Source organism: Sus scrofa, chromosome 1 (assembly GCF_054392235.1).
Source record: "Sus scrofa isolate SSC_HxYL_T2T_F1_AM1 chromosome 1, Sscrofa_HxYL_maternal_Yorkshire_Landrace_v2.0, whole genome shotgun sequence".
Classification (NCBI taxonomy): domain Eukaryota; kingdom Metazoa; phylum Chordata; class Mammalia; order Artiodactyla; family Suidae; genus Sus; species Sus scrofa.
Window position 1 is genome coordinate 228,588,204 of NC_139383.1, and position 26,005 is coordinate 228,614,208.

Sequence of the window (26,005 nt, forward strand, 5' to 3'; positions counted from 1 at the left end):
AGCAAAAGCCCTAGAAAATTCCAATTAATTAGCAAGCTGTGGGCTAATGAAAGAATACTACTGAAAGGAAAATGCTCTAAGCTTTCAGAGAGGCATGTGCATGTGAGGACAATGCTGATTTCAAATATTTGGGGCTGTTTGTATAATTTTCCCAGGGTTTGCCTTCCTGAGACTCAAAGAGATAAAATGAGAGACAAGAGCAAGGATTTGTCAGAGTCAGGATGTAATAACACTGTTGGTTTTTCAGGACACTAAATGACCCACCATCATTTGAAGAAGGCAATTAAGTGTAGACCCACAGAACCAGGGAAATTAAAACCTGAATATAGACCTTTTGCACATTTTGTGCAACTAGACTGGCATAAAGTAGATTATGAAATAAGGTTGAAGTTAATTATTATGAAAGACCAGGAAATCACTGTATCATTGTGTCCCTGACTGAGGGAGTACTTGTAACCAGTGTGACAGCTAGAAACATATAGTGATGAAAAACACTGAAGTTGTTAATTTGTAGCTTTTTATTGAATGGTAATAACAATGATGATGATGTAGTAATAAAAACTAAAACAAAACTGCTATCAACAACTAACATATACTAAGTATTTGATGTGTACTAGGCAATATTCTAAGCACATTTAATCCTTTTAGCAATACTATTAAACACTAGATATTATGTGACTCATGTCTTTATTACCTCCATTTTATACTTAAGAATATTTCAGCTAAAATATTAAGTGGCCATCCCACATATCTAAGTAACAAGCCAAGATTTTAATTTACATACTCCACCCTACCTTGTCAACTTGCCTATGATATGGTCTTATTGCATAGATTGCTACCTTACTATATAGAATATTACCTACTACAGAGGCTAGATGTTGCCAATCTGAACTAGGATGCAGAGTGTTTGAAGCTCTTATCCAATTTAGTCACTAGTTTTTCCCAGTGACCAAGTCATGCAGTTATCATTTCTAGTCTTCAGTGTGTTCATCTGTAAAATGAAATAGTAATAGATGATAGCTGAGGTATTTTCTAGTTCTGATATTTTGAGGATTAAGAAGATGATGTGTTTTAGATAAAAGGTAAATAAAATGGTCATTTTTGAACTATTGGTGTGTGTGTGTGCATGCATGTGCACATGCACAGACTTAAAAAAATGAGACATCTGCTTTGGATCCAGTTGTATCTCTCTACCTGTATGAATCTCCTGTATGACTTGGGGCTGCTTGCTTTATCTTGATGAACTTTAGTTTCTTTTCTTTTCTGTTAGATGTGATAATACTATGTGTATAGAGTGCCTAGCATGTTGCCCAGGCACTGTTGACACTTATGTCTTCATGTAGATGGTGTGAAAGTTGAATAAAGGATGACCCACTAAGGAAGTGGGGTCCAGAAAAGAGGTTGCTTCAGCCAGAAGGGTCACTTTTTTGAAGGGGTAGCTGGGTAGGTATTTTTGCATGATGGATCTCTTGGTAATTGACCTCATAGGTGAGAATAATTTAGGCCTGAAATTACCAAACCTTTGGCAGTTTTCCTTTTATACTTTTTTTCCCACTTATATCACTTTCTTTTCACTGTTCTTCCATGGGCAATTGTTTTATCTGTAAATATTCTTTTCATAGCAGTGTTCTTCAGACACCTTGAAAGGATGTCACTTAGCAATCATACTGGGTTGGAGTGTTCCCCTCAATTTCATGCCTACCTGAAATCTCAGAATGTAACCTCAGTTGGAAATAGAATTTTTTAGATGCAGTCAAATTAAAAGATGATTTCATACTGGGATTAGGGTGGGGCCAAATCCAATAACTTTATCTTTATAAAAAGAAGGAAATGTGGACATAGATTCCAAGATGAGAATGCCATGTGAACACTGAAGACACACAGGGAGGACAGTATGTGAACATAGGTAGAGGTCAGAGTGGTGTGTCTACAAGGCAAGGGCTACAAAGGATTGATTATTTGGCAACCGCCAGCAGCTAGAAAGAGGCAAGGAAAGATCCTCCCCTACAGCCTTCAGAGAGAACAAGACCCCATCAACACTGATTTAGGACTGCTAGCCTCTAGAGCTGAGAGAGAATAAATTTTTGTTATTCAAAGCCACTCAGTTTGTAGTACTTTTGTTATGGAAGCCCTATGAAACTATTGTAGCAAGTGAGTTATTTGTTACTACCAATAATCAGAGTTGGATGGGAGGGAGAGAGACAAATAGACACTGACTAAGAGGGGGAATAAAATAAGATGTATCCACAAAAGAGTGATTTGAAAGTCATTTATGGTCTTCATGGCTCTTCCGCCCAGTGTAAGTAAAAACTCTTTTTAACTCTTATTATCCAGGGTCAGAGCAGGTGTTGTGGAAATGACAAAACAAAACAAAATTGGATTTTTAGTAGGCTAACATTCTTTAAAAGTTTGACTTTCATAAAACCAATGTAGTATAAACTATGATGATTACCAGTGAGTTACTGAAATGTTGGTCACTCAGTCATTGTTAAGAGACATGCTACTACATGGTATGTCAGTTGATTTGAATGTTTTTTGAAGTTATCTACATGCTTCCAAAGGTTGAAAAACAGTATTTCTGAAACAGTAATGTAGCTATAGATTGGCTACAGAATGGGAGAAAATAGTATCAAATGATGCAACTGACAAGGGCTTAATCTCTAAAATATACAAACAACTTATACAACTCAGCAAAAAACCAACAACCCAATTGAAAAAATGGGCAGAAGACCTGAATAGAGATTTCTCTAAAGAAGATAAACAGATGGCCAATAGGCACATGAAAAAATGCTAGACATCACTAATTATTAGAGAAATTCAAATCAAAACTACAATGAGGTACCACCTCACACCAGTCAGAATGGCCATCATTAACAAGTCAACAAATAACAAATGCTGGAGAGGGTGTGGAGAAAAGGGAACCCTCCTACATGGTCAGTAGGAATGTAAATTGGTACAACCACTATGGAAAACAGTATGTAGGTACCTCAGAAAACTAGATATAGAACTTCCATATGACTCAGCAGTTCTACTCTTGGGCATGTATCTGGACAAAACTTTCATTGAAAAAGATACATGCACCCGTATGTTCATTACAGCACCATTCACAATAGCTAAGACATGAAAACAGCCTAAATATCCTTTGACAGATGAATGGTTAAGAAGATGTGGTATATATACACAAAGGAATACTATTCAGCCATAAAAAAGAACAAAATAGTGCCATTTGCAGCAACATGTTTAGAACTAGAGACTCTCATACTAAGTGAAGTTAAGTCAGAAAGAGAAAAATACCATATATCATTTATATCTGGAATCTAATATATGGCAAAAATAAATGAACCTTTTCGCAGAAAAGAAAATCATGGACTTTGAGAACAGACTTGTGGCTGCCAATGGGGGAGTGATTAGGGAGCGGGATGGACTAGGAGTTTGGGGTTAATAGATGCAAACTATTCCTTTTGGAGTAGATAAGCAATGAGATCCTGCTGTATAGCGCAAGAAACTATATCTAATCGCTTGTGGTGGAACATGGTGGAGGATAATGTGAGAAAAAGAATATGTGTGTGTGCGTGTGTGAGAGAGACTGGGTCACTTTGCTATACAGTAGAAATTGAAAGAACACCGTAAATCAACTATAATGAAAAAAATAAAAATCTAACAAAGAAAGAAAGTATGGAGTTCCTTAGAATTAGGTAATTAGTTGTAATTTGGAAATAAATCTTGAAATTGTAATAAGAAAAATAAACCTTAATTACCTAAAAGGCAAGGAGCTTGTAGAAAACAGCATGATAATAAGACAAAACTGTCAAACAGGCTAGAGATATGTGGACTCAGTTTGTCTCAGAAAAGCTCAGAGTGAAGACAGCTCGTGAATTGTCATCAGGCAGTGAGGCCTGTATCACATGTCACTTTGCTTTGTTTTTAACATGTGGCTCAAGCTATGCCAGACCTGCTGCTGTGTGGGAGATGTACTTTCTGACAAAATAAGGCATTTTCCTGGCATGAGGCCCCTTTGGAATTTTTTACTGGTGTGCATAAATCTAGCAAGTTTGCATTTCCCACACATATCCAATGTGGTCACACTTGGCTTTCTGTTTTTTTTTTTAATATTATTCAAAGAATTTTATTACATTTAAAGTTGTACAATGATCATCACAACCAAAATTTACAGCATTTCCATCCCAAACCCTTAGTGCATCTCCCTACCTCCCAACCTGTCTCATTTGGAAACCATAAGTTTTTCAAAGTCTGTGAGTTAGTATCTGTTCTGCAAAGAAGTTCATTGTGTCCATTTTTTAGATTCCACATGTAAGTGTAGCATATGATGTTTGTGTCTCACTGTCTGACTGCACTTAGCATGATAATTTCTAGGTCCATCCATGTTCCTGCAAATACCAGTATTTTGGTCCTTTTAATGGCTGAGTAATATTCCATTGTGTTATATGTACCACTGCTTCTTGATCCACTCCTCTGTTGATGGACATTTAGGTTGTTTCCATGTCTTGGCTATTGTGTATAGTGCTGCAGTGAACATTGGAGTACATGCATCTATTCAAGTCCTGGTTTTCTCTGGATAGATTTCCAGGAGTGGGATTGCTGGATCAAATGGGAGTTCTATGTTTAGTTTTCTGAGGAATCTCCATGCTGTTTTCCACAGTGGTTGCACCAAGTTACATTCCCACCAACAGTGTACTAGGGTTCCCTTTAATCCACACCCTCTCCAGCACTTACTCATTGTAGACTTTTTGATGATGGCCATTTTGACTGGTGTCAGGTGGTACGTCATAGTGGTTTTGATTTGCATTTCTCTAACAATGAGTGATGTTGAACATCTTTTCATGTGTTTTTCTGCCATCTGTATGTCTTTTTTGGAGAATTTTTTGTTTAGCTCTTCTGCCCATTTTTTGATGGGGTTGTTTATTTTTTTTGGTGTGGAACTGCAGAAGGACTATAAATTTTGGAGATTAATCTCTTGTCAGTCGCTTCAGTTGCAAAGATGTTCTCCCATTCTGTGGGTTGTCTTTTTGTGTTGTTTAGGGTTTCCTTTGCTGTGCAGAAACTTTAAAGTGTAATTAAGTCCCATTTGTTTATTTTTTTTTATTGTCATTACTCTAGGAGGTGGAACTGAGAAGATATTGCTGTCATTTATGTCAGAGAGTGTTTGGCTTATGTCTTCCTCTAAGTTTTGTAGTATCTGTTGTTATATTTAGGTCTTTAATCCATTTGGAGTTTATTTTTGTGTATGGTGTTAGGAAGTGTTCTAATTTCATTCTTTAACTTGTGGCTGTCCAGTTTTCCAGCACCACCTATTGAAGAGGCTGTCTTTTCTCCATTGTATATTCTTGCCTCCTTTGTCATAGATTAGTTGACTGTAGGTGTGTGGGTTTAAGGCTTTCTGGATTTGTGGCAGTCTTAGAGCCTGTCAGTGCCAACCTGGTCATTTCCTCTTCACTATTGGGGCTTATTGTGAAGAAATGAAACCAGTTGTTCATTCATCCATTATTCAAAAATTATCTCCTACCTACCATACCTGTTATGAGGAAGAAGCAGAGAAGGCAAAATTAACCAATTTTGAAAAGACTGACAATATTATGTAGAGTAGTTCTAGTAGGCTGTCTCCTTTTTCCCTTTCTCTTCATCCATCCTGATAATAAAGTGCACTGGGAAAGTTCATTTATATTATTTCATGTTCAAAGTGACGATATTGGTGATGATGGTGACAGTGATGACAGTAATGTTAATGTTCATTTTTGATTGGTCATCATCGGCTGAATTTAAGTACTGTATAAATAAACAAATCCCAGGACATGAGTCTGAGCCTTTCTGAGCTACTTTCTGAAACTTTACTGAATTGCCCTTTTAACTCCTGATTTTCCTCTGCTGAACTTATTTCACTCTTGGTTACAAGAGCAATCAGTAAAACCACGTGGACCTCCAAGCACAAATTCATTATCTCTGATGGAAATATAACTAAAAGAACCTTCTCTAGCCTTAAGAGTCTATGGTATGTTATCTTTGCATAGATACAATAGATCATAGATCATAGAACATGATCATCCCTATTGAAAGAGGGGACTGAGCAAAGGCAGATTATACAAAGTAATAGGAAAAAATCCCTGTGTTTTACATATAACCTTGGGAAATGGCTCTTTCACTTTATTCATTCAACACATATTTTTTGGTCATGTGTCTTATGTGAGACTAAGGACTAGAGATGCCAACTCAAGTGAGACACTGACCCCGTTTTCTAGGAGCTCAGTAGTCTAAAGTCAAAAGATTGGCAAGTCTTCTCCAAATTTATTTAGGCTTCCTTTTTTTTTGTTGTTCTTTTTTCCTTTTCTAGGGCTGCTCCTGCGGATTTGGAGGTTCCCAGGCTATGGGTCTAATCGGAGCTGTAGCCGCTGGCCTACGCCAGAGCCACAGCAATGTGGGATCTGAGCCACGTCTACACCACAGCTCACGGCAATGGTGGATCTTTAACCCACTGAGCAAGGCCAGGGATCGAACCCACAACCTCATGGTTCTTAGTCGGATTCATTAACCACTGAGCCACGATGGGAACTCCATATTTAGGCTTCCTTTTGCAGGGTACATTCTAGTCTGCCTAGTTTTCTTTTCCTTTCTCCAGTATACAAGCTGGATTAGCCTTAAGGTCTTTGTATTTACAGCTTCCTCTGCCTGGGACTCTACCATGTTGTTGCATGGCTGGTTTAACTGTTTGTGGCTCAGCTCATAAGCCATCTCTTCCAGAGGCCTTCCTGCCACTCAGACCAAAGTAACTGCAACCACTACCACCACCCCCTCCCTTCCATGTTCATAAGCCCATTTACCTGTTTTCTTTCTTTTATGGCACTTATCTTTGTTTGAAATTATCTTGTTTATTTATTCATTTACTTATTTTATTGTATATCTCTTCACCACTAGAATGTACATTTTATGAAAAAGCAGTTCTCTCTTGTCTTGTTTACCCTTTTGTTGAGTGAGTGGATGAATGACTGAATGGATAACTATGAGACATTGTAATACAGTCTGTAATGTAAGCATTAACCAAGCGCTGTAGGAAAATAAGGAAAAGAGTGACAACTTCCCTGTCTGAGCAGGTTGGGGATGTCTCCACAGAGATGTGTGAACTGGACCTAGAAGGCAGGAGAGAGTATTCCAGAAGGCACTATTTCTGCTTAGGCAGATGGATCTTCCTTTCACATCTGACTCTCCTCAATTGATCTACCTGCTCCTGGCATTCATTGAACCGCCCAGATCATTCACTAATAGAGTTGACTGTAATACTTGACAGGATAAGCCCAGTAATTATGATCCCTGACCTCTCTGGATGCATGTATCAGGGAACACATGTTTCCTGAAAATTTCTCTTTCATGCTATGAAAAGGTGTTAAAGCTTGTCTTTCCAATAAAGAGAACTTGGAATTGATGTAATGGATAAAAGGAGCTTATGAAACATAAGTAGGCATTCTTGATGAAATAAAAATAGAAGCTTAAAAGATGCATCATTTTTGGAAAGTTAAAAAAGATTTTTTTCTCCTACTGTAAGAAAATATGTGTGGATGAGGCATGTGTTTTAAACTATAGAATAAAATTTGCATATTACTTTGGGGTACTGCAACCATGGCAATTCAGAGTTTTGTCGTTCCTGATAGACATGCTTGCAATATATACATCCATTAAGAAGATTATCACTTGAAGAGACAATCGTATTTTTACTGAAAAGGTTTTTTGAGGATAAAATTTATTGATATTTAATGAAGCATGAAGCTTCTAAATGAACCATAAAAGCAATAGCTAAACTAATTAACTGCACATAAAGGCTCCCTGAATACATATGTGATGTGAGCTGTATGCTTATCAATCGTGCCTGGTTACACTGACATCCTGGATAACATGCTCCTCATATGTGCTTTGTGGAGCAACAGTAAATCCTCCTGTAATGCATGCAATAAAAGAGGAAATAACCATTTAGATTTCCTGCACATGCAGATGGGATATTTAAGTCAAGCATTGCAGGGTTTATAGGTTATAATTTAGCAGAGTTAAGACTAGTAATAACAACATATTATTTCCACACACTTGATTTAAGCCTCTACTATGTTGTTTCATTGAATGAAAAATCATTCTCTGGTTCTAAAAATATGCATCTTCCTTCCTCCTCTTTCCCCTCCAAAGAAAGACCAAGGATGTTCAATAACGTGAGATGATCATTTCATTGTGCAAGGGGGATTCTTGTGGGCCTTTTTCAATTGCATGTGAAGACATGCTCTTTTGAGAGCTCTAATTGTAAAAAGAAAGCAAAACCACTCCTGCTTTGGCAGTCATTGCAAGTTGCACCATTTGGGAGGCAAAAGACTTACCTTCTCAGAGATGTTCACATTGATGATATTCTTTTTTATCCAGTGGCTCCATACTTAGAGTTAGGCACCTACCCTCTGCCTCATTATCACACAATTTACCACTCAGTGAATAGCTTATAATTCCCTCATGTACCTTTCTGAAAACAGTATTCTTATACTGATAAATTAGTCTGACATATCATTAAGAGCAATCATAGTAGTACATACTGATGGTAGAGAGGCAGGGACTGTATTAGACATTAGAGCATTGCTTTTTATTTTTATTTTGATTTTTTTTAAGGGTGCACATACGACATATGAAAGTTCCCAGGCTAGGGGTCAGATCAGAGCTGCAGCTGCTGGCCTACACCACAGCCATAGCAGCGTGGGATCTGAACCATGTCTCCGACGTATACCACAGCTCACGGCAATGATGAATCCTTAAACCCACTGAGCAAGGCCAGGGATCGAACCCACATCCTCATGGATACTAGTAAGGTTCATTTCTGCTGAGCCGCAAAGGGAACACCCAGAGCTGTGCTTTTTAAACTTGAATGTGCATTGGAATTCCCCAAAGGGCTTAGGAAAATGCCAGTGCATAGACTCTAGTGATTTGGTATGCATGGGGTGCAGCTTGAGAATTTGTTTCTAACACATTCCCAGGTGATGCTGATGCTATTGGTTCAGGCACTACACTTTGAGAACTGTTGCAGTACTACATGCAAGCTAGGGTGAGGAAGAACATTTCAGGGACATCCTTCAGGGAAGTCATAACCAGGGAAGGACATTGTTTGTCTCAAATGCCCTCCACACTCCCATCCAATATCCTTTTCTTACTTAAAAAGCATTTCCATTATTTCTCTAAGACATCCTGAGCCCTCCCCACCAGTTAAAGGTTTGAAATTTACTCACACTTAGGTATAAATTACCCTTGGCAAATTAAAGGGCTATTCTTAACAAGGATATATACATTTTAATGGGGGGGAAATGAAAAGAAGCTCTGAAGAAGATATTTCAGATATCTGCTCTTGGGTTTTATGGAACATAAAATTCAAGTCTGAACTTACATCATTCAGGCTAACTACTCTGTCCATTAAGCATTATTCTGCCTTTCAGATGTCTACCTTCTAACTATTGTATAGTAAACACCTGGTAAATGAGTAGTGAATGGATGGAGGGATGGATGGATGGATGGTTGGATGTGTAGTAGAACAGAAATAATTAGTGCTTGTGTGATTGAGTGCTTCTTTCTCCTCTTGCCCATTGAGAAAAATATAGAGCTGACCCAAAGAAAGATATTTCATGCTTCCCCACGGTTTTCCTAACCCCACCCTATCTTTTTTGGGAGAATTTAATAAGCTAAATAGTAAGGGGAGACAGGGGAATGGGAGTTGATGAATTTGTGTTGGAAGAGAATAGTGGAAGAGACAAGGGAGGGAAGAAGCTTATTTCTGCAGGAACTTGGGGAGAGTTTGTTTTGTTATGTGAGAGTGAAAGAGTGAAGGAAGGTTTGGGGACTACTAAGCGGTGTGAGAGTTGCTAATCAAGGGGGAATGGTAGAGAGCAAAGGCAGAAAAATTATCGTTACCAGTGTTGCTCAAGTTTGTTCCTTTGAATGGATTACTCCATCTGAAGCTGGAATGAGGGGCCCTGGGACTAATTTGGGTTATAGATTGTTAACAAATATCAAATAATATATTATTAATGTGTATAATAGGAATAAACAAATAGCTGTAGCACACATCAGGAAGATGCTTAGTTGTTGATATGATCTTGAGCAGTGGTTCTTAAAGTGGGAATCCCTGGGCCAGCAGCATCAGCATCAGCTGGGGGAACTCATTAGAAATGCATATCCTCAGGCCCCACCCCATATGTGGCAACTCTGGGGTGGGGCTCCAGCATTCTGTGTTCTTATAGACCTTCCAGGGTATTCCGCTGAACACTTGAGTCTGAGAACTAGTGGACTAGGGAGTTTCTATTACGTTTCCTCCATTTGAAGGAATAGTAATGGCTGCACCTGACCAGGGCCCTCTGAAATTCAGGAGGGCTTTTGGCTAGAGATAGCAGAGGCAAATGTCTATCTGTTTGAGTATAGGTTTCTCCTAAGTATTTTGTCATTTGAAAGGCCTCTGAAAACAGAAGCAGAAACACTTTGAGCTCTGCAAAGAAAATAAATGGGCTCACTATTGAAAGGGAAAAAAGAAAAGTTTGTAAAAGCAGTCACACTTAACTACAAGAGAATCTATACTGTCGCTAGCCATGAGCCTGGGAAGGTGACTCTCTGGTTGCAGACCAAATGGGCCATGTAATGGGTCAGTGGTTCCAGGTGTAATTGCCCCTGATGTCACTGGCTGCACAAGCTTGCTTATTCTCCTTTTTGCTGGCTTTTCAATCTTTTGGCAGTAACTTAGTAACATGTGACCTTTTCAATTTTTCACCCATCAGTACTAGTATTTTTTCTTTAAATAGCTTTTTCTTTCTGAGTGTAAGAATAATATACATTTACCATAGGAAAAAAATGTAGATACTGAAAAAAAAAAGATAAATGTAAATGAATAATGTAAAATCACCTACCAATGTCAATATTCCCCAGACACAGAGGTATCCATTGTTAATATTTAGGAGATAAATATGTGTGAATATCCTGTGATAGATAGTAGTGGTCATAAATATCTAAGCAAAGGTTTGTGTTTTCTTGTATTTTTTTCTTTCCCTTGTGTTACAAACTTTCTCCCATGTATTTCAGTATTCTTTGAAAGTGCAACAGACATTTTTGTGTGTGTGGGACGGGAAGTTTACTTCATTTGTTTATTTATTTATTTTTGGCCACGTCTGCAGCATGTGGAAATTCCTGGGCCAGAGATTGAACCCGCAGTGACTAGAACCACAGCAGTGACACCTCTAGATCCTTAACCCACTGAGCTATCAGGGAACTCCTACTGTATTTATTTAATTAGGTTTTATTTCTTTTCTGTTAAAACTGTATTATCACAAATATCTTTTTAAACAATGTTATATTATTAGGTTAAATGAACATTTAAAGTACCCTTGACTGTATTACCAAGTTGCTTCCCAGATGAATTATATCACATTTTATACTCTCTACTCAATCTAGCAGAGCATAACTATTTTATGTCTTATCTACTGGATTCTTCTTTTGTGAATTGTTTATGTCCTTTGCCTTTTCCCCCCGTAAGAATGTTTGTCTTTATTATTGATTTGTAAGGCCTTTTTACATTTTATACCCCAAATCCTTTATTATGTAGAATACTGGTATTTTCCTAGTCTTTGGTTTGCTTTTCAGTTTTGTTTATGGTACTTTTTTTTTTTTTTTTTTTTTTTGTCTTTTGTTGTTGTTGTTGCTATTTCTTGGGCCGCTCCCGCGGCATATGGAGGTTCCCAGGCTAGGGGTTGAATCGGAGCTGTAGCCACCGGCCTACGCCAGAGCCACAGCAACGCGGGATCCGAGCCGCGTCTGCAACCTACACCACAGCTCACGGCAACGCCGGATCGTTAACCCACTGAGCAAGGGCAGGGACTGAACCCGCAACCTCATGGTTCCTAGTCGGATTCGTTAACCACTGCGCCACGACGGGAACTCCTGTTTATGGTACTTTTTGAGTAACATATTTTTGCAGTTACATCTGTTTGTCTTTGCCTTCTTCATTCTAAAATTTAAAAAATCTCAGATATATTTTCTTTTAGTTGTTTTATATTTTATTTTTAATAAATATTTATTAATAATATTTAGCTCTTAATTTACCTGGAATTTATTTTGATATCTGGAAAATATAATCACATTTTCCAATGGTGACTGAAAACATCTCTCCCATTCCATGTGCTTTTCTGTGGGGTGACTGCCAGTTCCTTCTCAAGAGGTAAAGTTAGTTTCTTTCTTTGCCCCTTTGAATTTGAGTGAGCCCTTAGATTTCTTTGGCCAACAATATATGGCAGAAGTTATGTTGTTCTTGTGGCAGGCAAGCCCTTAACTGGCCTGGAAATAGCTAGTCTTAGAAGTCAGCCACTATGCTGTGAGAATACCAAGCTGTACACAGAGGCGATTTTTAGATGTTCCCATTGACAGCCCGGTTATGAGGGAAACACCTTAGAAGTCTACGCAATTTATCCTTCAGATAACTGCAGTTCTAGTTTCCATCTGACTGCAGTTCAGGAGCAACCACAAGTGAGAAGCATCTTGCAGAGCCCATTCAACTCCCAGGAACACAGGAGATGATAATAAATTGTTATTTTTTAAAGACCCTAAATTTTGGGATGATTTATTATGTAGCAATAGATAATCTGAACACATATAATGTGAATAAGGATTTAGTTTTGATTTTTCCCCCCCCAAACAATAAATAGTTGCCCCACTATCTTTTAAGGAATGATCGCCTTTCTCCTACTCATTTGTAATGACATTGTATGCTAACTGGGATTATGTATCTGAGTTATCTGAGGTCATGGTCTTCTGCTTCTGTTTTGTTTCCTTGTTCATTTTAATAGTCTTCCTTCCGTATTTTACATTTTTTACTTTCATAGCTCTATTTTTTTTTTCTTTCAAAGTTTTCTTTATTGTTAGTATAGTTTATTCTTCCAGATGAACTTTAGAATCTATTATCAAAATATGAATGAGGAAGTGTCTATTAGGACTTTGCATTAAATCAGTGGTTCTCTACATGAGCATGTTGTCCCCTGGGGATATTTGGCAATGTCTGGGAAGCATTTAGTTTTGGTTGTCAACAACTTGGGGGAGGGCTACTGGCATCTAGTGGGTAGAGCCTAGAGATGCTTCTCGACATCCTACCATGCACAGGACACAACCCCCAACACACAAAAAAAAGTCCAAAAAATTAATTGGTGCAAACTCATTAATACACAGACTGAGAAACTGTGCATTAAGTCTCTGAAACAGTTTGGAAAAATTAGCACACTTACAGTATTTAATCTTCTCACCCAAGAACATGTATATATATATTTTTTTTCCATGTTTTTGGAGCAAAAAGTGGTTTTTACATGTTACATGCTATTCCTAGGTTTTTTGGTTTTGTTTTTCTTTTTCTTTTTAGGGCTGCAACTTGAGGCATATGGAAGTTCCTGGGCTAGGGGTCAAATGAGAGCTGGATCTGCAACCTATGCTGTACCTTGTGGCAATGGTGGATACTTTACCCACTGAGTGAGGCCAGGGATCCAACCCACATCCTCATAGACACTATTTTGGGTTCTTAACCTTCTGAGCCACAACAGGAACTCCAGTTCCTAGGTATTTTCAATTAAATTTTTTTTCCATTATATTTTGAAACCGGTAATTAATAGTATATAAGAAAACTATTATTTTGTCATATTTATATTGTGTGTTGTCACCTTAATGAATTTTCTTTTCCTATGTAGTGATTGTTAGGGGATTCTGCTGAATTTTATAGATAAATAGGATTCTTGAAATTTAATTTGGTAAAAAGGAGAGAGAGAGTAAACTCAGTATTTACTTAAAAAAGGTTTAAACTGGAAGGGACTTGAGAGATTATGTAATCCCTTGCCTCCATTTAAGTGATGATAAATCTGAGGCCTAGATAAGTTAATTTAACTGCCTTGTGTCACATAGTAGAAGCCTAGAGTATAAAGAAGCATAAAAAAAATCGGCTTTGGATGAGGATATTGAAATTTCTCATAATTTACATAAAAATGTAAAACCTGACACTGTTTTTAGCTTTTTGGGGTGTTATAAAGAGACGGGGATGACCTCAGGAATGTTCTCTTCCAGTCCTTTCCCCTTCTACATTCTCTGCAATATCCTGGCAACCCTTTCTTGTATTCTTTCAGGAACAAGAATTCTGCCTTACCAAGTGTTGCCAGGTCACTTCTGCTTGTTCGAAAGTTCTTCCTTTGATTAAGCTTTATCTTACCTTTCTGAGGCTCGCACAGCCTTTATGGCTGAATGGTGTTGGAGGAAGCAGAGCTTTCACCAGCTGCTGAAGTGACAACTAATAGAGGTTTGAAGGGCAGTGGGAAAAAACTGTGTTACTGGTTGGTTGAGTAGGTAGGATATAGGCTTGGGACGGTTTAAAGTTCTGGTTTCCAAGTGTGCAAGACCCATGTAAATTGGGCGCCCCATAAATACTTGTTGAATAGAATTTAATTTTATATGATGATTTTGTTTTCTGGTTCTTTAAAAGAATTTTTTTTGAGAGGCCTGTAGGTAAGAGTTGGGCTTAAGGAGGATTGAGGGTCTTAACCCCAAATGCCCCTGGTTCTGTCTCCTTCCAAAAGGTTCTCCTTTCCTTGGGTCTTCAGCCAGAGCTCCCCCCTGCTGTGGAGGGTGTGAGTTAGTTTAACTAGAAACAGATGATTCTTATGCTTCATTATCAGGCTTCATTACCAGGCCGGATCCTTGTGCCATGGGGACTCCATCCAAACTCTCTTTGACATAATGAAGAACCATTCCATTATTTCAGACTCCTAAAGGCAGAATTTTTCTTCAGAACAAAGACAAATACAGTAAGGCCACAATGCAAAGGAATTCTCTCAGTGCTTAACTGCTAATTGGACAATTTTCTGCAATTATTATTATGCCTGGAAATAATCTCCTTATAGCCTCATTCATTGCTTAAAAACTTTCTTTGAAATGGGAATCTTTAAAAAAATTATGCTGTCAAGTTTGATATGCTGAATTAGTTTTTTTTCCTTTTCCTTAACACAGTGCTTGCTGTTCCTGAGCAGCCTGAACATTGGTTCCATGGCAAATTTACATTTGGCAGATAAATAAGCAAGCACTGGTTCCACTAAAATCTGTGGTTCAGCGGTGGTTCTACTGAAACCCAAGTTTTAAGGAGATTTGAGCAAACTCAAACTGAACCTCTTTTTGCACTATTGAAGGTAAACAATCTCATTTCTCTTTTCTCCTGAAAATTCATACATTTTGTCTGATCTGGGAGAGTGGTGGCTTTTGTATCCTCAAGGCTTGTAGACAGAAGGGAGAGGGAAATCTGTCTGGGGGCCCTTGCAGGTTCAGTTTGTGTCCCTTTTCACTCCTTATCCCCTTCTTTGTGCTTATCCCTTTTCTCCTCTGGCTCTTCATCTCTTCAGGAACCCTTCCGTCCCAGACCCAATGCTCACTGTATAGGAGGAGTCTACCATCTCCCATCTTCATTCTATTATGAAGGCAAAAGACGCTTTTGACTGCTTCAGAGGTATTTGAATAATTACGCATCCTTTATAACTGACAGTCCAGCGAATGTAGTAGGATACAGTAGAAAGTGGGATTGGTTGGGTGCCTTATTACTTGGATTTTTATTCTGACTTTGTAATTAAATAGATGCCTGACCTGGGATAAGTCACCTTATCTCTCTTAAATTTTACCATTTGTTAAATAAGGAGATTGGAAACATGATTTCTATTATTCCTTCTTGACATACAAATCTGTGAATTCAAAGCACAGTGGGAGTATGGATACATCATTTTCTCATGAGAGAAACTCTGAAATTATTTTATCATCTGTTTTGGTTGGAAGGAAGTCTTTTAGATTATGAAAGATGAAAGGTTTTCTGATATGATCTGCAGGTAGGGAGAGAAATGAACACTTATTGAGTATTTGGTTTGTGTCAGGCCAGGTGCTAGATAGTTCATTATATGTTCTCACAAAGCTAAGCTTATCAGGGAGATTTAGTGTAAGTGATTCGGTCAGGTTCACACAGCTACAAAGCCACAGACCAAACCTAGCTTCCTGGGCTATAACTTGGCTCTAGAAGGCACAGACACTTCTCGGTTCCCATGCTACTGACCTTGCCCACCCATACATCCACATTTCTCTCTACCTTATGTTAATATTTTTATTTCTTAGTGAAAGCAGAGTGCAGCCACCTGCCTGGGTAAAGCTGGTCACAGGTTAGACTCTGCTTTTAGGTCAGTACAGTTTTGAAAGAGGAAATTTTAAGGCAGAATTTTAGAAAAGATGTCCCTTAAAGTTTTCATTTATATTGTTTTTAAGGTTGAGATTTCTAGTGGAAAGGGACCCTGTCAAACTGCATGGGAGATTGCTCCTTCGGGACACCACATATTTACCTATTGTTGAACCTGACACTTTGCTTAACTGTCTTTGTGTTCCTCTGTGAGCGCACATGTGTGTGTGTGTGTGTGTGGGCATGCGCATGTCTGCAAGTGCCTGTCATATTCTTACATCTCTAATTATATCCTGATTAATTGTGCACATTTAAGACTATTGAATCAATAGAAAAATCAGTAAATACCTTCTATAGTAAGACCTATGCAGATACTTATTTCCATATTGTGTTCCTAAAATTCACCACATCATCATTATCATTATCTCCTCAGTGTCCCAACGGCCTTTTGATCTTATCTTAACAGACATTGTTTTGTGTTGTAATCATCTTGATTTATATTTTACCTTCTCTTTACATGCAAGTTAATCCCTGAATGAGTGAAGGAAAAAATGTTATGTACCAAAATTTTCTGAAAGTGAGAGGAGTTATATAGTGGCCATTTGACTACTACTTTAAAGGTTAAAATAGTGTCATCTGTTTATACTTGCATGTATGACACAATTTATCGCACCTACAGAGAATAAATTAAGGTATTCCTCATGACTGTTGCTTATATATGGCAACCAAGATGTTAGAGCCTGTGGGTGAGTGTTGCAGCTTTGGGAGAGAAGAATCAGTTTCAAATTGTGCTATCTTCTTCCTGTTTAGTATCTGTCTAGTTGTATGGAGGGTAGTGGTCAAGGATGTATGAACTCATGGATATCTGTGTGTGTATTTGGAGTGGGACTACCTGAGTTTTCTTAATCTTAGGTTGTCTTCTCTGTGAAATGGGATGATAATACTCAGGGTTGTTGTATGACCTGAATGGTAAATTTGCTTTAGAGCCAGACATCCTTCTCCAGTACCAAGTAAATCTTTCACTGTAGCTCTCATTTTACTTTTATCATATAGATGTATTATTATTAATACTAGTAGTGGTGGTGGTGGTAGCAGCAGCTATAAAATTATAAATTCTTGGGAGTCCCTGTCCTGGCTCAGTGGAAACAAATCTGACTAGCATCCATGAGGATGCAGATTTGATCCTTGGCCTTGCTCAGTGGGCTAAGGATCCGGCGTTGCTATGAGCTGTGGTGTAGGTTGCAGACACAGCTCGGATCTGGCATGGCTGTGGCTGTGGCGTAGGCTGCCCTACCCTGGGAACCTCCATATGCAGTGGGTGTGGCCCTAAAAAGACAAGAGAATAAAAATTAAAAAATATAAGTATAAATTCTTGGTGAGGAATTATGATCACCATGTTGATATGTAAGTAACCTCTACATCTCCTTTATGGTACTTATGAATAGCTAAAAAGAGGGAGAGGAGACAGAGGTTTGTTGTATCCCTGTATCCATGGAGAACTTCACAGAAAAGATGACAAGTCGAACAGTTTGGAAAGGGCTGCATCTATGGGGAGAACTGTGTGTGTAATGGGGTGTAGAGTCTGCCTGAAGGAATGAGTCTGCCACCCCCCCCAGCCATCTCCCTTTATTTTAAATAATAAAATACTTTTCTCTTTTTATCCCCTACCCTAACCTATTCAATGTTAAAATTAAACTATGGACATTTTACCTGTCCATGGACATTTAGTGAGTGTCTGCCCTGAGCAGGATGCTGAGGTCCAGTACTCTGGGGTGAGGGGTTGGGGGTGAAGGTAGATAAGGTAAATTCTCTATCTTAATAGTCCTGCCAGTAATAAGGGAGAAAGAGAGAAATGGAGGAAGATAGTACAGTTAATATATAAGGTAGAAGTGGTAAGTAACACAAAAGATTCAAAGATAACATTAGCTGGAATTTTAGAAGAGGGATAAAGTCCCTTAAACTTGGGATAGGAGGCAGGAATCTGGAAAGTTTGTTTCAAGGAGGAGATAGCATATGGGGTGATCTTTAATGATGGGAGTTGGGGGTTATGGGGATATAAGAAGTGGTAGGCAGGGATTCTGGGCTGCCTGGAATGGAGTATGTGTGAAGGAACTGGGGCCACCTGTGAGTGCAACAAGGAAACTGATATAGCCAGATCTTATCCAGGATCTGATATAATTAGTAAGAGTTTTCCTAAGCCTATTTTGGCTATAATAAGACAGAGGAGGGGGTTGAGAACTAAAGTATTTTCAGTATTCAAAGTTAAATGTTAACTCCTTTGTATGGTTAACAGCTAACTTACTCTTTCCTATACAAAAAAAAAAAAAGGGGGGGGAGAAAGCACAATGCATTAACCAACTATTTTTTTTAATTGCAGTTTACTTATGTGGTTGCTTATTTTCAAGGTAATACATATATAGTGATTATTAAAGATGTGTGCAAACTGGAACAACAGACTGCAGACGTACCTTCCGTGAGTTCCCTGTATAGCTTCCGCAGAGTTCTCAGGGAGTTAGCTATTTTCAAACACATTCCTGGTTTAGCCATTAGAAAATTATGGGTTTTATTTGTATAAACTCAGCAGCTAAAATAGCACTTCCAGAAAGGTGGGTGAGCTCATCACCGTCTGAACCAGGCAAGTTAATGACCTGCCCAGTATTGTTCTCACAGGCCAGTACTGGCTGACTTCACCAGCAGTTCCACTTCAAGAGAGACATTGTTTCTTAGGCTGCATTTGTCAGATGCTTTCCTCCTCACAGCAGCCCTTGCAGAAAGTCCTAGCAGCCCTGAATGTACAAGCCACGTGCATACTTTGTGAAACCGAAGAGCAGATAGCCCTGGAAATGTATGCAAAGTACTCTCTCCTCAGCTGTTTGAGGCCCCCAACCAAGAAAAAATGTAAACACCTTTATCCCCATACATTTTACACAAACTGCCTATGGAAGCTCCCCAGTGGGAGGGCTTATTCCTAACACTCTTAAATGTCAGTGACCAAGTGGCCTGGGAACATGAATAACTTAAGCATGAGGTGCTTTTACTGGTGATTCTCATCACTTTTCAGGAAGAATAATGATAAAGTGTGGAATGAAGGTACTCAGAGGAAGTGGATTAGGGATTGTCACATTTCTTTGCTGTAAGAAATGAAAATATACATAATGTTGAACTTTAAGAACTTAGGATATTGGAGTTCCCACTGTGGCTCACCAGGTTAAGACCCTGACAGTCTCCATGAGGATGGGGGTTCCATCTCTGGCCTTGCTCACTAGGTTAAAGATCCGGTGTTGCCACAAACTGCAGTGTAGGTCGCAGATGCAGCTAAAATCTAGCACTGCTGTGCTGTGGTGTCGTCCTGCACCTGCAGCTCTGATTTTATCCTTAGCCTAGGAACTTCCATATGCCATAGGTGTGGCCCTAAAAAAGAAACATAAAACAAAACAAAAACACCTAAGGATATTACCTGTGTAGCATTCATTTTCGTGAAGGAATGAATGTCTGGAAGAGATTAATTTCAATGGGCTTAAAATTTTTAAACATCAAGTGCTAGGACAGGGTGGCTAGGAAAATAAGAGGCATAGTGGGGAAACACTTTTGTTAGTGAATGTGTTTGACTCTTAAGTTACTATTGTACGCACAGTCAAAATGAAGAAGAGCAATGTAGTTTTAGAAAGTCAAACTGAATGTTCTTCAGAATGAGTACCAAATAGAATCCTGGCATATTGTTCCTGGCCTCTTTTAAATAAGTAGTTTTTGCATTATCCTTCCTTCCACTATGTTTATCTAGAGAACCTTTTAATTTTTACTACTAGGCTAATCCCTTTATTAAAGACATAAGACCTTCCATGTGTAGGTAGAAGAGGTATTTGAGGTGAACTTTCTTCAGGGTTCTGTCCTTACTGGAGTGAAAACCTAAATCACTGTTGAATGGATTGAAATTGCAGATGCTAATTTAGAAATCCGTTTTCCAGATTCAGGTGACTCTGATAAGACTTTTATTCTTTTCAATCTTATGTATTCATGTGTGCATTCTTGGGAAGATTGCTGCTGGGTAGTGTTGCATGTCAGGGATGAGGGAAGTTTAGTTATTAACCCCACATAGAGGGTAATGGGGGGCAGTAGGCAGACTGTGGAATGAGGAAAGGGCCAGGCTGAAACATTTCCAAAAGGTATTTTTGTTGTTTATAGTTGTTAATTATTAATATTAATTATTAATGAGCAGTAGTTTTGAGTTACATGCCACACATTGTTTAGGAATAAATTGTCACATTTCTTATCTGTAACTATGGTAGATACTAAACTGTTTCAAATAATCAATATTTATTAATTTAGTAAGATTTCCTCCTTTCCTTCAACATTAAAGATCAAAATTCATGAATTTCCAGCTCATGAAGAGTTTTTGTCAAAGTGTACTTTTCCCTCAGCTCTGGTAGGCTTTGAGCACTAAATAAATATATTAGAAACTTTATTTAACCAATTAGATCAATAATTAGAAAGTATCTTTAGGATAAACTACATATTTCATGAAAGACACGTAGATAATAAAAAAGGTTTTGTAGGTTAAAATTGCCAAATTAGTTGTATTGTGCTTTGTCTCAAATATCTGAACCTTTTCACATGTATACTCTGTGATCATCATAGTTTCTTAGAAATTAGCTTTTTAGGTGTTTCCAGATTTTGTAGTTTACCATATGGATTTAAATTAAGTATATTCTGCTCAAATTCCAATGGATATGTATAGGATTGAAGGTAGTAGCTCTAGGAGTCAGAACTGGCTGATGCTGAGTGTATGTGTGTGTGTGGTGTGGTTGGGGATAGAAGAGGGAGGAGAGAGAAGAGAGGTTGAGATGGAAGTCTCTCTGACAGAAAGGGAATTGATGTGACTTGGAGACCCTGCTCTCACAGTCAGGCTGTAAAAGTCAATATTTATGTTTCTTAGGCATTATGGGCTTTTTGAATTTTATTAGATTCATTTTAGCCTCAGTCTTAAGGACTGTGTGTTGGGTTTACTATGGCCTTTACTCATTCTGATCATTTGAGTCTATTATATGATATCACAGCAATCACAGCACTGGCAACCCAAAGAATCATTTGGCTGAGAAAATGGCATACACAGTTTAACCATCTCTAGGATTTGCCTAGAGGTGATTTGTACTGGTGTATTTTCCCAGTGTGGAGAGATTGTAATAGTGGCCTGAAAACTCTACCTAAGGTGGAATAAATTGTCTGATACTAGATCAATTCATACTCTCTGTCATTTGAAAGACTTGCCCACTGACCTCATACATTGCTTGGTGTTTGATCTCTATGAGGGATTGGCTCACTACTTTCCACAGCCTCAATATAAGATCCCAGATATTCTGGAGGAATCTAGGAAAGTCTGTCTTACCTTTATGAAGGTTATAACCACTTAAACCTAGCTTTTCATGGGCTAACTTCATTTGGGGGAGAAAAATTCTGCATTTGTGAAAAATGAAAGACTCTTGCCTTTTTAAAGGGAGCCGATAGCTATTGGTTTCTCCAGAGAGGATTACTGGTGAAGACAGTTATGAAGAGAACAAGTAGCTCTTTAAAATGAACAATGTGTTCTTGCTTGAATATTTCCCAGAATAATTCTAAAGAAATATAGTACAGGTAAGTTTTGTTATATTCTCATTGTGCATTATGTTTGCAAGAAAAAATAGGATTAGAATCATAGAGGGGGAAAAGCTTTTTTGTACCAGTGGCTTATATTTTATATGTCATGAATTCTAACCATTTATAAAATTATCTGGTTTCTTGCCCCTACTCATGGTTGATTTTTCTTCTTCTTTTTCCATCTAGAGACCTTTGAATTATTTTTATTCATAAGTGAAAAATGTATTACAGCTTTATTTCCTTTTATTAATAGTTCCTTCTTGCCCTTAACCACATCTCTGACTTTTTGGCATGTAAAGTCCAATGAGCTCATGCTTAATCATGTATAAACAACCACCTAATTATATGGTTTTAAATTTTCATCTGACCGACTAAACAAAAATGACACAGAAAAGAGAAACCTGACAACCTCCCTGTCTTTGGATACCTGGCTTGTCTCTCCCTCACTCTCTCTTTATACATTTAGTAAAATGCATGTTAAAACTTATCAAAAAAATCAGTTTACATTTGCCAAGTTTCTGAGGTAAAATTGTTCTTTTCAAGGCTACGTGTCAAAAAACAAGTAGGTTAAGCTGAATTATATGTCTTCTTTACACATTTTTTTTTTTTTTTTGGCCTCCATTCTTTCCTCTGAAGGGAGGTGTTACTAGAATTCCTTGTGTTGCTGGTGTCAGATCACAGAACAACCGATATTCTTGTGGCAAGATTTCTCAATCTTCATCCCCTTATGGTCTCCTTTAAGATACAATAACAAGGATCCCAGTTGTCATATCTTCTCACCCTCCCCTAGACCACTATGATTGACACATTTTTGAGAGAAGATGGTGGGAAAATCTTTCCAAACAAAGGTGCTCACTGTGTTTAAAGAGGAAGCAAGAAGTTGTTCATTCCTTTTTTTTTTTTTCCTATTTACTAGGTACTAGAATTAGAACATGGAAAAAAAATCTCTTCCTGAACTTTGAGATGGTTATACTATATATAATATGGTATGCTTGAAAGCAGAAGACCAAAGAAAAGATAACTACCTTTATTATTTTTTTTCTGTATATTTTACTAGATTAGTATCTGAGAGAGTAGGTTTGGTAATCTAGTATTTAATAGTTAAAATAGAGAATAAAGGAGAGGGATGCCTGTGGAAATTGGCAAAAGTGATTTATTTTCTCTCTAATCTTTCAGCATTAAAACATAACTTGATTTCTCAAAGTACAATGACTCTGCAACATGTATATTTTAAGTGCTAAAATTTATCTAGTTTTATCAAACCTAAGTAGGTTTGTTCAGAAGCAAAATTCTCCATTTTGAGAGTTTAGAGTTAGAATGATCTCACCAAGATGATTGCCTAAACAATATTCTTTATTGAAAAAAATATTGTAGTGATGCCTTTGTAATTTTTCTGCTCATTGTAAGTAGCTAATATTACCCAATGATTTATCAGTATTTATTGTAATATTTTATTCCAAACTATAGATTCTTGTCAAGGTTCATAATCCTCCCATTGTGCAAGAACCTCTGCTGTTCTTTGTTATTTTTGTGTTATGGATGTTTAGAACAAAGAGAAAACAAATTCTGGCAGGTTTATAATTTGGCTCACATGGAGCAGTCAAAAGAGGAGGTACTCACCAAATCAAGGCCCTTTACTTAATTGACCTTTAAAGAACTGGGAAAATTTTTTTTTTTTTTTTTTTGGTCTTTTCTAGGACTGCACCTGCGGCATATGGAGGTTCCCAGGCTAGGGGTCGAATCGGAGCTGTAGCCGCTGGCCTACGCCACAGCCACAGCAACTCAGGATCTGAGCTGCGTCTGCGACCTGCACCACAGCTCACGGCAATGACGGATCCTTAACCCACTGAGCAAGGCCAGGGTTCGAACCTGCATTCTCATGGTTGTTAGTTGGGTTTGTTAACTGCTGAGCCACGATGGCAACTCCTGGGGAGGAATTTTCTTTCTTTCCTTCCCATTTACTTTGAAAGCCATAGGAGTTTTTTATGTTACTTATAATTTGTTATGAATTCTCTTATAAAAATTTATAAATTATTCAGTAACTAAGTTTTAAAATTAATTAGCATCCAACTTTTTAGTCACATATATTTTTAGCTTTAATATTCAAATTCAGATAATTACTACTACTCCTTAAAAAGTATTGCTTTAGGAAGAATATAAGCACACTTAAAAATTTTTTTGGGGGAAGTTCCTGTCGTGGTTCAGTGGTTAACGAGTCTGACTAGGAGCCATGAGGTTGCAGGTTTGATCCCTGGCCTTGCTCAGTGGGTTAAGCATCCGGCATTGCCATGAGCTGTGGTTTAGGTTTCAACACGGCTTGGATCATGCTTTGCTGTGGCTGTGGCATAGGCCGGCGGCAGCTACAGATCCAATTGGACCTCTAGCCTGGGAACCTCCATATACTGCAGGTGCAGCCCTAGAAAAGACCAAAAAAAAAATTTTTTTTTTGAATTAAAGATTCTTTAAATTCTATCATAGTGCTTTATAGTTTTCAAAAGTTTCATACATATGATTTCATATAATGTCATAATAACCTTTCTTTTTTCCTCTACATGTATATTTTTCTCCCTCCTTCCCTCTCCCACTGTCAACCACTAGTTTGTTCTCTATTTTGTAAGTGTGCTTCTTTTTTATTTTATTCACTAGTTTGTTGTATTTTTAGATTCCACATATAAATGATATGACACAGTATTTGTCTTCCTCAGTCTGAGTTATTTAGAACAATGCTCTCCAGATCCACCCATGTTGCTGTAAATTGTCATTTTTTATGTATATACACACATGCACTACATCCTCTTTATCCATTCTTTTGTATGTGGACACTTAGATTGCCTTGGCAGTTTTAAATAGTGCTGCTGTGAATACTGGGGTGCATGTATCTTTTCAAATTATTGTTTTTGTTTGATTCAGATACATGCCCAAGAGTGCAATTGCTGCGGCATATCGTAGGTTTTTTTTATAATAGTTTTAATTAATTAATTAATTAATTAAATTATTGTCTTTTTGCTATTTCTTCGGCCACTCCCGCAGCATATGGAGATTCCCAGGCGAGGGGCCGAGTCAGAGCTGTAACCACCGGCCTATGCCAGAGCCACAGCAACTCGGGATCCGAACTGCGTCTGCAACCTACACCACAGCTCATGGCAACGCTGGATTGTTAACCCACTGAGCAAGGGCAGGGACTGAACCCGCAACCTCATGATTCCTAGTCGGATTCATTAACCACTGTGCCACGACGGGAACTTCATATCGTAGTTCTGTTTTTAACTTTTTGAGAAGCTTCCATACTGGTTTTCACAGTGGCTGTATCAATTTACATCCCTATCAACAGTGTAGGAGGGTTTCCTTTTTTCTATGTCTTCTCCAACATTTGTTATTTGTGTTCTTTTTAATGACAGTCATTCTGACAGGTTTGAGATTATGTCTCATTGTGGTTTGATTTGCATTTCCCTGATAATTAGTGATATTGAGCATCTTTTCATACGCTTGTGCCTATCTGCATTTCCCCTTTGGAAAAATGTCTATTCAGTTCTTTGACCCATTTTTAAGCAGGTAGTTTGTTTTTTTGATGTTGAGTTGAATGAGATGTTTAAATATCTTGGATATTAATACCTTATCAGTCATATAATATGTAAATATTTTCTTCCATTCAGTAGATTATCTTTTTGTTTTCTTGATGGTTTCCTTTGCTATATATTTTATTATATTTTATTTTATTTTTACTTTTGTTTTCTTTAGGAAATGGGTCAAAACAATCATAAGCACTACTTTTAATTTAGATTTTTTTTATGTTGGCATCAATTTGTATTCTGATTGCTTTTTCATTTTGATGAGAAAGAATTTGGGTTGGAAATGATGTTCTTCCTTGTTTGACCTTATTTTGTTATTCTTTGATGAGTTATTGTTGATATAGTGTCTGAATTAGGATCTGTAGGGTGTAGAGGTAAAACAGTCACATTTGCTTTAATGCTAACTCCCCTTATTGTATTTATATATATGTATAAATTATTCTAGTTCTCTTATAATTTCCAAAATGGTATTTAATGAAAGAAGCACAAGGAAATTTAGGCCTTAGCCACATTGTCTGTATGTTGAGATTTGTGATGTTGGAATTTTTAAAAATATTTTGGTAGTTTG

At 37.8% G+C, this 26,005-nt stretch overlaps 1 protein-coding gene across 35 annotated transcripts in view; it reads left to right on the forward strand.

The window, feature by feature from the left end:
* GLIS3 (GLIS family zinc finger 3) overlaps positions 1 to 26,005 on the forward strand; it is a 674,383-nt gene that overhangs the window by 306,355 nt on the left and 342,023 nt on the right. For 4 of the 35 annotated variants that reach the window (XM_084986347.1, XM_084986356.1, XM_084986338.1 and 1 more), the window contains 2 exons: positions 15,040 to 15,215; positions 15,426 to 15,529. The exons of the other annotated variants lie outside the window; for them this stretch is intronic. In XM_084986347.1, coding sequence (XP_084842473.1) covers positions 15,496 to 15,529 — 34 coding nt within the window. In that variant the 5' untranslated portion in view covers positions 15,040 to 15,215; positions 15,426 to 15,495. The remainder of the gene's footprint in view (positions 1 to 15,039; positions 15,216 to 15,425; positions 15,530 to 26,005) is intronic. 35 annotated transcript variants of the gene reach the window in all.